At 51.7% G+C, this 11,945-nt stretch overlaps 1 protein-coding gene across 1 annotated transcript; it reads left to right on the top strand.

Moving 5' to 3' along the window:
- The first annotated feature begins 3,146 nt into the window (after nucleotides 1–3,146).
- Nucleotides 3,147–7,170, top strand: KLK4 (kallikrein related peptidase 4). Its single transcript, XM_080829312.1, has 6 exons — nucleotides 3,147–3,268; nucleotides 3,835–3,906; nucleotides 5,171–5,333; nucleotides 5,733–5,983; nucleotides 6,070–6,206; nucleotides 6,733–7,170. The coding sequence occupies exons 1-6, from the start codon at nucleotides 3,181–3,183 to the stop codon at nucleotides 6,883–6,885; spliced, it is 864 nt and encodes a 287-aa protein (XP_080685438.1). The 5' UTR covers nucleotides 3,147–3,180; the 3' UTR covers nucleotides 6,886–7,170.
- The last annotated feature ends 4,775 nt before the right edge of the window (nucleotides 7,171–11,945 follow it).

The following is an 11,945-nucleotide window of genomic DNA, read 5'->3' as shown; positions in this document are numbered from 1 at the left end:
GACTTGAGCCGAAGGCAGAGGCTTTAACCCACTGAGCCACCCAGGCGCCCCACCCCCCATGTGCTCTTAGTAAAGGAGGAAAACACTTCACTTCTCTTCAGGTAATATAATCTGCCCCAATGTAGATTCAGTTATTAAGTGCGACAGGGCTTGGGGCCACGTCCCCCTGGGAATAGACAGAAGCAGGCACCAGTGGGAGTGGAGAGGGTCTGAACAGGGAGAGGGGAGCCGAAGCGGGTGACCGGCTAGGTCTGAATTACGTTTCTGAGGAGGTGCTGCCTGGCGGGCTGCAGGCGAGCGGAGAACCAGAGGGGACTCGTGAGTGGGGTGCCGCTTATGAAGAATGGGGTCTGGGCCTGGGGTGGGTCACGCTGGAGGAAATTCCCACTCCCTTTTGTCTACGTTTTTATTTTTTATTTTTTTTTAAGATTTAATTAATTTATTTATTTGTCAGAAAGAGAGAGAGAGAGAGAGATCACAAGTAGGCAGAGAAGCAGGCAGAGAGAGAGGAGGAAGCAGGCTCCCTGCTGAGCAGAGAGCCCGATGCGGGGCTCGATCCCAGGACCCTGGGATCATGACCTGAGCTGAAGGCAGACGCTTAACCGACTGAGCCACCCAGGCGTCCCTTGTCTACGTTTTTAAAATGACTTCCAGAATGCGTGATAACTTCTCTGTCTGTGTCCCGATCTATCTGTCTCTGTCTCATTTTCGGTCTCTGGCTCTCTTGTCTCTGTCCCTCTCTGCCTTTATCTCTTCCCCCGTTCTCTCTCCCTGTCTCTGTTCCCCTCCCTTTCATCAGCTCTGTGACTTTATTTCTCTCTCTGCTCATCTCTGTCTCCCCTTGTCTCTATGTCCACCCTCCCCCAACCCCAGCCTGAGTTCTGAGCCAGGGAGCCGGGTTCCTGGCCCACACTCCAAACCGTTCCCAGCTGCCCGGCCAGAAGCGTCTCCACGGCGTCACTCTCCCCCAGCTCTGTCCTGGACCCATACCCTAATAAGCGGGTCACTTCTGTTTTACCTCAGGCAGGACAGGGCATAGGAGAGGCCATGAAACGGGGACAGAGAGACGTGATGTCTACTTTCTTCTCTTTTCTTTCAGCGGCCCAGCCCTGGGCCCCAGCACTGGCCCCAACCTGCCTCCTGCCACTGTCCAGACCTTAGTCACGTCTGGGCGGCTGTGAGACCTGAGCCCACCCTGCACCCCCGCCCCTCCTCCATGCCTCGTCTGTCCTTGTGATTAGAGCTGCTGGTCCCAGGACCAGGGCAGGCTTGGGGGGTCCGTGTGTCACCAGGAGACTGAACGCAGGCAGAAAAACGGAGACAGGGCTAGAGAACCAGACAGCCACTAAGAGAGCAACAGAGAGAAACAGGGTCGGAAAGACAGAGACGAGGCCAGAGAGAGGCAGAGAGAAGCACAGACATTCATGCTTCATCATCACAGTCATCTGTCGCCCAACCCCTCATCAAGCCATCCACACCTGCTCCTTAGGTGATCTCACCCAACCCCATGGCTCTAAACACCACCTCTCCCCTATGACTCCCACCACTTCTCAGCAGCGCTGACCTCTGCCTACACCTCTGCTTGCCCATGCGTCCAACCACTTGGCTCCCAGCGGGCATCCCCAGCTCAGCCCTTGCCCCCACATCTCCTTGCCTCCCTCCACAAAGGGTGCCACAAATGGTCAGGCCAAACCTCGGGGCACCATTCTCGCCTCCTTTCCCCTCCCCACCACTTGCCACCCCGTGGTGAATATGTTGGCTCTATCTTCAAACCGAGCCTCCTCTCCCTGGACCACAGCATCTTACACCTGGGCTGCTCTACCTCCCACCTCTGTGTTAGTCTCTGCTCCCTTCTCACCCTCCAGTCATTCTCCACACAAGGTTCTCTTAAAATTAAATAAAATCACGTTACTCCCTCTACCCCATGCTTAAAATCCATTGCACTTAAATAAACCCAAACTTCTTCCCCGGCACAAAACCCCTGCGCAGTCTGTCTTGTTCCTTCTTGCTCTGTCTTGCACACACCAAGTTCTCGATTTTTTCTGCAGGGCTCACGGGGCATGGTGGCTGTCAGCCTAAATGTCCCCTCCTCTGACTCCCTCCCCAGCCACCACCTTGTCTGCAGAAAGCCCTCTGTTCCAGTCATTCTACCATCACCTGTGTTCTCTGCACACAGGTGACTATCAGATATTTCCTTTCAGTTTTTCTTTTTTTCTTTTTTTAAAATATTTTATTTTTTTGTTTGACAGAGGCAGTGAGATCACAAGTAGGCAGAGAGGCAGGCAGAGAGAGAGGGGGAAGCAGGCTCTCCGCTGAGCAGAGAGCCCCATGCGATGTGGGGCTCCATCCCAGGATCCTGAGATCATGACCTGAGTGAGCAGAAGGCAGAGGCTTAACCCTCTGAGCCACCCAGGCACCCCCTTTCAGTTTTCCTGTTTGTCTGTCTCCCCTACTGGGATGTGAGCTCCACGAGCCCTGGAATTTGCTGGTTTCTTCCTGCATCTCAAGTGCAGACAGCAGAGCTCAGAGCATGGCAGGTGCGCACTTGCTTTTTTCTGAGCAAGGGTTTCATCGTGCTCCCACTTAACTGGGCTCCTACTACGTGCCTGACATTGTGCCAAGGCTCTTTCCCTGCATTCTCTTTTTGGATAGGTATTTTTGGAGTGAGTAACAATAGTTCCCTGATTTTACGGATGGGAAAAGGGAGGCTCAGAGGGATGCGGTCACCCCAAGTTTCCAAAGGTAGACCACTAGGGTAGACCCCTAGTCTCTCTGTTTCTCTGAACGTCTCTGTCCATGACTCTGGCTCTCAGTCTGTCTCTGAACCCAGGAAGGTTTGCTGGGAAAGCATAGTGGGGAGACAGAGGGAGGGAGGGTGAATGAGAGAGATTTAATAGAGAGAAAATAAGAGAACATAAGAGAGAGAAAATGAAAGACAAGAGAGAATAAGAACACCAGGGGATGAGAGAGGGAGAACCAAGAAACAAGCGGGACCCTGAGTCCAGGATGTCCCTGCTGGGTCACTCTGCCAGCACCTCTGCCACCCCCCGCCAGCTGGTAGCCTGGCACCAGCACCTCTGCCCCCCCGCCAGCTGGTAGCCTGGCACCAGGGCTGAGCTGGAACCGTGCAGCACCTGACCCCAGGAATGTGTCCCCGGGGGTAGGCCGGCCCAGCTGCGAATGCTTATAAGTCCCACAGGGGCCCCTGCAGGAAGCAGCCAGTGGGAGCGCAGCCCAGCACAGGATCCCGGAGCCCAGAGGCAGCCAGGTGAGCGTCCCTGTGGTCTCCGCCCCACCCGCCCCCACTGAGAGCACAGTCTCCCCACAACTCCACACCACTGTGAATCTCAGCCTCAGGACCCTGTGTCTCCCAGTCTCCTCTCCAAGAGGTCTCTATCTAGTTAGGAGCCTCTACCTTTTTCTCTCTCTGGCTCCCCTGGTCTCTGCCCAGGGCTCTGGCTCTCAGTCTGTCTCTGATTATCTCTTGCAAATGTTGTCTCTGTCCCCTCCGAGCCCCGGCGCCCCGTCTCCATGCTCCTACTCTCTCAGTTTAGAAACAGAAAGACACTTCCTCCTTCCCTTCCTCTCCACCCAATTCTCTCTTTCCACTTCTCTCTCCCTCTCCCTTTATCTCTCACTCTCTAAGTCTCTCTAGGTTCTGGGGCTCTGAGCCAAGATCTCAGACCTACCGTGGGGGGGGGGTGGCAGAGGTGGTGTAGGGGTCCTAGTCTGACCGATAATATGCTAGGGGGACAGAAAGAGAGGGAGACAGAGATGGAGAGATTTGAGCTGTAGGTCTCCCCAGACTCATCAGAAACTGACCGTCTTGTGCAGGTGCCGAGGTCATGACCACAGCAGGAAACCCCTGGGGCTGTTTCCTGGGGTACCTCATCCTTGGTGTCACAGGTATCTGAGTGTGTGTGTGTGTGTGTGTGTGTCTGTTAGTGCCTAGGGGCACAGGGTTTGTCCCTGTGCAGGTATGACTCAGTGTCCTCCTCGGTGTGACTAAAGCTGCCTGTGTGACTGCCGCGTGACCGTGCGCTCTGGTTAAACACGTGTGATTCCTTGTATCATAGGGAGCTTGTGTGTGTGCTGCTGGTGCACTGTGTGTGTGTGGCTTTGCACACCTCCGTGTGCGACGCAGAGTGGTGAGCTGTGTGGTCGAACCAGTGAGAGGCGGTGCGTTAGGGGCGGAGGATTCGGAGTCTGTGCCTGGGAAGATCCCGTGGAGTGACAAAGGCGACGGGGACGATGCTGTGAGGACGGGGGAAGCCCAGGGGCCGCGAACAGGGAGGCTGTGCTTCTGGACGTGTCACCCGTTGCGGGGAATCTGTGCCCACTTCCTGAGCCTCTGATCCAGGGACCCCCAGGGACCCACGTCAAGGGCGGCGTGATGGGGTTTCTTGGGGAGCCGGCTTATTGCTGGTGCGACTGCGGGGCGGGACTCAAGGCCACAGAGAGCGACACTGCTGCCTTGAGCGTCTGGCTGCGTCACCCTTGTCTCTGCACCCTGTGTGAGGGTTTGAGTCCCCTGTTCTGGGGGACCGTGGCCCGGGTAGTGCACGAGCCTGGCGTGTTGCGCGCGCGCGCGCGCGTGTGTGCGTGTGCGCGCGCGCTGAGCGGGGAGGAAGGGAAAGACCGACGAAGGTAGCAAATGGGTCTCAGAGGTGGGTGTGGCTGGCTCAAAGCTGCAACACCCGTCTCGACGAGAGAACCCTCTCCTCCGCTCTGATCTCGGCTCCGGACTCCCAGCCCACCCCAAGAAACGTGATCTGGTCCCTAAAAGCCCTGCGCCAGGACCCCACCCCCAGGAGGCCTGGTCCCGCCTCCTGATCTCACCCCCGCATTCCTGACTCCGCCCCTACTGCACCCAGGAGGCCCCGATCACGCCTTGGCACCACAGCCGCCCCTGGTCACGCCCCCTGCACCGTGACCTCCGCCCACCCCCGCTCTCAGGACCCTAGTCCTGCTTTTTGAGCCTGGCCCCCCTCCCCAGCCTGGCCCACGCCCCTGCAGCGATCCCCGCGCTTAGGAGCCCTGGTTCCACCCCGAGACCATCCCCAGTCCTGCCCGCACCCTCGAAGCCCTGACCACGCCCCCAGCCCATGGCCACGCCCTCGGGAGCCTTGGTTCCGCCCCGAGCCCGCCCCTAGCCCTCGTCCGCCCTCAGGATCCTTGGCCTCGGGTGGCGGCGGCCACATCATCAACGGCGAAGACTGCAGCCCACACTCGCAGCCCTGGCAGGCGGCACTGTTCACGGAAGACGAATTCTTCTGCGGGGGTGTTCTGGTGCATCCGCAGTGGGTGCTGTCGGCGGCGCACTGTTTCCAGGAGTGAGTGCGGGGCGGGGTGGGGGTGGGGGTGGGGGGCGGACCGGACCGCGTGGTACTGTTCGCTGAGGGGAGGGGCCTGATATCAGGCTGGGCCTCCGCGCTAAGAGCGGAAACGTCTGCGAAGCGAGGTTCTGCACGCGAAGTGGGGGAAAGAGTCAACCCAGGGTCGAAATCCCATCTCAGCTGCTGAGTCCCTAGTGCATTAAGACAAGTTCCTATGGCCGGATTATTGATTGTGCGAATGACGGTTTGAGATCATGGCTGGCTAGCTCTTGGCGTCGTGCTTAACAAGGAGGATGGGGTTGGGGTCGGTGGGTGGAGATGGGGTTGTGCTTGAGCGTGGCCGTGGAGACAACGGTGTAGTTGCCACAAAACTAACCCGTCGCCCGTGTCCCTCAGCTCCTACACAATCGGGCTGGGACTGCACAGTCTCGAGGCCAACGAAGAGCCGGGCAGCCGGATGGTGGAGGCCAACTTCTCCATACAGCACCCGGAGTACAACAACCCCTTTATCGCCAACGACCTCATGCTCATCAAGTTGAAAGAGTCGGTGTCCGGGTCTGACACCATCCAGAACATCAGCATCGCCTCCCAGTGCCCGACCGCTGGGGACTCTTGCCTCGTTTCTGGCTGGGGTCAGCTGGTGAATGGTGAGCTCCTGAGTGTGCGTCTGCCGCCCTCCCTGAAGGGGTCTCCTCCCAGCCGGAGGGGGCTGACCCTGGGCTCTGCGTCGCAGGCAGACAGCCCCAAGTGCTCCAGTGCGTGAATATCTCGGTGGTGCCCGAGGAGATCTGCAGTGCCTTCTACGCGCCCGTCTACCACCACAGCATGTTCTGCGCGGGCGGAGGACAGGACCGAAAGGACTCCTGCAACGTGAGAGATGGGGGAGGGGAGGAGAGGGAAGGGGGGGATGGAGAAGGGAGGGAGGGGCACGCAGGGAGAAACCCACCCCGGAGACAGAGGGATGGAGAAACAGAGTAATAGACATGAGCTCACACGCACACAGAGATGCACCTCAGGGAGAAACAGAGAGAGACTCAGAGATGAAAGGCAAAGAGAAGTGGGGGGGGGGGTGGGGAACAGAGTATACCAGAGATGCAGAGAGGCACAGAGACTCTGGGAGTCAGAGACAGAGAAACAAGCCATAGGGGGAGATCAAACAAACAAAAAAGGGTGAGAGACAGAATAACAACAAAGACAGGAGAACAAAGCAGCCGTTGGACCTGGGGGAGCAGAATTCCGTGTAGTCGGGGCACTGGAAGGGACCTCGAAGCTCTACGTCGCTGTCTTTTATTTCCCTGTCTTTGTCTGTTGGTGTCTTTGGGCTCCTTTCTGGTTTCAATCTGTCTCCACGTCTCTGTGTTTTGGATTCTCTCTCTCTTCCTCTCTCCAAAACCAGGGTGACTCTGGGGGCCCCCTGGTCTGCAACGGGTCCCTGCAGGGCCTCGTGTCCTTTGGACAAGCCCAGTGTGGCCTACCCTACGTGCCAGGCGTCTACACCAACCTCTGCAAGTTCACTGACTGGATACAGAAAACCATCCAGGACAGTTAACTCCTGGGACTTGGACCCAAGAAACCGAGCCCCCAATATATGTTGCGGAAGGGATTCAGGACCCTGGGTGTCCAGTGCTTTCCTGCCTGAGACCCAGGAGTCTACACTCCCAACCCCCTCCTCCCTTAGCCCCAAGAAGCCAGTCCCACCAAGAATCTTTTCCTGTACACAGTGCCCCCTAGTGGCACAATGTTGACCCAGCCTTACCCGTGGCAGAGGGGGTTGGTTTTTCATCTTTTTTGTCCTCTTCTCTTAAGCCCAGAAATAAAAATCTGAAAGAATCACAGGCTCTGTTTGAACAGTCCTCCTTGCTTCCAGTCCTTTTCAAAGGATCCCAACAAATAGCTTTTCCTCTTTGGGAACCAGGAGAGCCACTGGATTCCCAAGGGAGGAGATATGCTTGAGAGGTTAAGAGAAACTGATTCTGTGGATGTCCGATTTCAAAAAAGCCAAGTCAGCAAATGGCAAGTTAATGAGATTTTCTTGCTTAGTTTTTTTTTTATTTTTATTTTTTTTTTAGCTTTGGTTAATCTGTTTTGGTTTTGTCTTCTTAAACGCATTCGAAGAACTTTTCATTTGAATCTGCCTCAGAACCCTCCTGCTGTAACTGGGGCATGGTGGGAGGATCACGGAGAGATATGGAGACTGAGGGCAGAGATGGTGGGAGACTGGGGGCCTAGGAATATTTGGAATTAAAAAAAAAGAATATTTGGAATTGTTATCATACTCTTCATTGATATATTATATCCGTAAGAATATACTGCTAAGAATGTCTATTTAAGAATATATTAATAAATATATTATTTGGGAACCTATTCATCTGGAGATGTTCCTCAAAATACATAAAGTAAGGAGTGAAATAACTAAAAGTGAAATAAACAAATTCCCACTCGTAGAAGAGGATTTAAAGACGGCTCTTAGAAAATAATAGAACAGGAGCCCCTGGCTGGTGCAGTTGGTAGAACATGTGACTCTTGATCTCAGGGTTGTAAGTTCAAGCCCTGCGTTGGGCATGGAGCCTACAAGAAAGAAAGACAGAAAGAAGGAAAGAAAGAAAGCAAGAAAATAATAGAATGAAAAAGATAAAGATGAGTAAGGACATAGATAATCAATAGGATTAACAAACTCTATTTAGGGGCGCCTGGGTGGCTCAGAGGGTTAAGCCTCTGCCTTCAGCTCAGGTCATGATCACAGGGTCCTGAGATCGAGACCCATATGGGTTCCCTGCTCAGCGGGGAGCCTGCTCCCCTCCCTCCCGCCTGCCTGCTTGTGATCTCTCTCTCTCTCTGCCAACTAAATAAATAAAATCTTTTTTTAAAAAAACCCTCTATTTAATGGTTAAACAAGATGGGATCAGGAGGGAGACAATCCATAAGAGAATCTTAATCTCAGGGAACAAGCTGGGGGGAGAGGGGGGAGGGACAGGGTGGCTGGGTTATGGACACTGGGGAGGGTATGTGCTACAGTGAGTGCTTTGAACTGTGTAAGCCTGATGATTCACAGACCTGAGCCCCTGAAGCAAATAATACATTATATGTTAATTTAAAAAAACTCTATTTAACGGTTGTATATAGAACACTATACCCAGTATCTGAAGAATATACCATCTTTCCAAAAGACACATCTACCAGAATGGCTAGAATTAAAAAGAATCACAACCCCAAGTTGTGATACACATAGAGCGGCTGTAACTCTCATACTTTGCCGAGGGGGCATAAATGGTACAACTGCTTTGGAAAACTGTTTGGCCATGTCTGAAAAAGATGAGGGTACCTCTACCCCATGACCAGCAGGTCTACTCCTAGGTATTTATGTAAGAGCAATGGTAAAAAAAAAAAACAATAGATTAGTCAAGAATGCTCATAGAAACATCAAGTTCCTCATAGAAGAATAGAAGTTCCTCATAATAGCCAAATTGGAAACAACCCAAATGTCCATAAAAGGCTGAACGGACAATCTAGGACATAGTCATTCAATGGTATGCTACTCGGTAATGAAAAGAAATGAACTGTTGATAGACCCACCAATGGAGTTGCAGCTCAAAACTCATTATGCTGAGTGAAAGCAGCCAGACACAAAATATGACATACTGTATGGTTCCTTTTATATATGAAATTCTAGAACAGACAAAACTAATCATGGGGTGGGAAGGAGTAGGTGTAGAAACAATGGGAAGTGATATAAGAGAATTTTTCTGAAGTGACAAATTTTCTAGAACTTGGCAGGAGTGTGGGTTACAGGGGTCCTGCATTCATCAAAACTCATTGAACTGTACATTGCACTGTATATACCTCAATAAAAAATTATACTTTAATTTAAAAACTTCATACAGCACCTACAAAAAGTGACCAGATACTGAGCTATGAAACAAGTCTTAACAATCAGAGTATGTTGTCTGACCACAAGGTAATTATGCCAGAAATCATGACAAAATGATTATGTGGAAAATCCCCACATGGCTTTTTTTAAAAGATTTTTATTTATTTGAGAGAGAGAGAGAGAGAGATCAGGAGCAGGGGGGAGGGGAAGAAGAGAAGCAGACTCCCTGCTGAGCAGGGAGCCCCTTGCAGGACTCTCCATCCCAGGACCCCAGGATCATGACCTGAGCCAAATATAGATGCTTAACCCCAGAGCCACCCCCATGCCCTCCCCACATTTTGATTTTTGAAATATACTTCTAAGTCACCCACAGCTCAAAGAAGAAACCATAGTGGAGATCAGAAAATATTTTTAGTTGCATGACAAGGAAAATACAATGTAATAAAATATAAAATATCACCACTACAGAGTAGAAATAGGGTATATTAAGTCCAAACAAACAGAAAGGGAAAAACAAGGGGGGAAAATCCCACAAAATTATATGATCTCCCAAAACGTAGGAAACACAGAAAAAGCAAGACAAATAGTAATTTTAAAGTAAGAAAATATTATTAGTGCCCAATACATCAACAATCCACAATAAATGCAATTGATTAAACTCAGATTAGAATGTAAAAGTCTGTTCTATGCTGTTTATTAGAGACACACCAAAAGCTCATGGAAAAGTTGAAAGCAAAAAAAGATTTACCAAGAAATATTACCCCTAAGAATGGGTAGCTTTACTGGTATCAATCAAATGAGACATTAATACTAAAACCATTACTAGGCAGAGTGAGTCACTAAAAAGTAATAATTCATAAAAAAATTTATAATAAATACAATTCCAAATTTGAATATTTGTAATAAAATAGCTTCATAATACTTAATATAAAAATTGGTAGGAGTACAGGGAGAACTGGAGCAATTCATCCCATGAAGTGTGAGATTTCAATGCCACCATCACACCAAGGATTTGGTATCATGCAGACCACAGTCTCCAGCCATGATGAAACAAAATTGAAATTCAATATGCACATCAACACAATACCCATACACACAGAAGTTAAAATGCAACCACTCATCTGAATAATCCATGATAAAAATTAAATCATAATGGACAAAAATGGATGAAAAAAAATCATCATAATGGAAATTTTTAAAAACTTAGAACCAAATGATAAAAATGTGACATATGAAGACTTGTGGGGAGCCGCAGATTTATAGCTTTCAATAATTAGATTAGAAAGAAGAATGGGGGGGGCGCCTGGGTGGCTCAGTTGGTTAAGCAACTGCCTTCGGCTCAGGTCATGGTCCTGGAGTCCTGGGATCGAGTCCGCATCGGGCTCCCTGCTTGACAAGGAGTCTGCTTTCCCGTTGACTTCTCTCCTCTCATGCTCTCTTTCTCGCTCTCAAATAATGCATAAATAAAATCTTTTAAAAAAAGAAAGAAGAATGGGCGGATATAAAGGAGCCAAGTGTTAGACAAAAAAATAGGCAATAAGCATAACGCAAAGGAGACTGAGGTGGGGAGACCTCCAGAAATGAAATCGGGTGCTAGCTGGAAGTGACAGGAGCCTGGGGCTCTGGGTCAGAACTCAATTTCAAAGTGCCTGTCCCCAACCCATGCTCTAAACATTCCGATGGGTGTCTGGAAGGTGGGTGGGCTGAGGGGTTGTGGACTGAAAGAGAGCAGCATCTGACCCCCATGTGTCCTCCTGTCGCAGGGTGGGAGAGCCTGCAGAGAGGAGCTTGTAAGCCCCCCTGTGGCTCCAGGAAGCAGTGGCAGATTGGAGCCCAGTCAACCCCAGATTGGCTAGGTGAGTGAGGGGCGGGCTAGTCTGTGTCCTGCCTCTCTGGCCCCCACATCACCTTCTGGGTCTCTGACGTCTCTGTCTCTCCATCTGTGAGTCTGAGTCTGTGTCTCTGGCTCAGTAAGTTCTCTCTCCGTCTGTCTCTGCTCTCTCTGTATCCCCCAGATGCAGAACCCACCAGCTCTCCTGTCCTGCTCTGCGTCTCCATCACCTGATTCGTCCCAGCTCGGACTTGCTTGCCCGCCCGCCCTTCCTTCCTTTCTTTATTTCTTAAGATTTTATTTGCTCATTTGTCAGAGAGAGAGAGCGCGCACAAGCAGAGGGAGCGGCAAGCAGAGTTCTCAGAGGAGCAGGCTCCCCGCCGAGCACAGAGCCCGATGTGGGGCTCGATCCCAGGACCCTGAGATCATGACCTGAGCCCAAGGCAGAGGCTTAACCCACGGAGCCACCCAGACCGACCGCCTCCTCTCTCTGTCTCTTTCTCTCTGAATCTCCGTGTTTCTGAACCTCCCTGTGTGTTTCTCTTGCTTTGATTTTTTTCCTTATCACTGTCACGCCATCGTCCCTCTGCTGCCGCGGTTCTAATAGTTGCTGACACTTTCTCTCTTTTCCTCCCAGGTGTCTCGCGTTCCTGTCGTCTCAGGGCTGAAGTCTCAGGGCTGAGGATGAGGTGTCCTTCCTGCCCCCTTTCCCAGCCCAGAGATCTCCTGGGAAACAGTGGAGGGATGGAGGGAGAGGGGGGTGGGCAGGCCTGAGCTAAAGGGCCCGCACTCACCTGAGGACTCGGTGGAGCCTGAGACTCCCCCGTGCCTCTGTCTGGGCGGAGAGGACCCGCGTGTGAATGTGAGATGCTGTGTGCACCCAGGCAGGTTTTGCAACTGTTGTGTCTGA

Source organism: Martes martes (assembly GCF_963455335.1).
Source record: "Martes martes genome assembly, chromosome: 17".
NCBI classification, from domain to species: Eukaryota; Metazoa; Chordata; class Mammalia; order Carnivora; family Mustelidae; genus Martes; species Martes martes.
The sequence above is the reverse complement of the archived record's forward strand: the minus strand, read 5'-3'. Positions and strand labels throughout refer to the sequence as shown.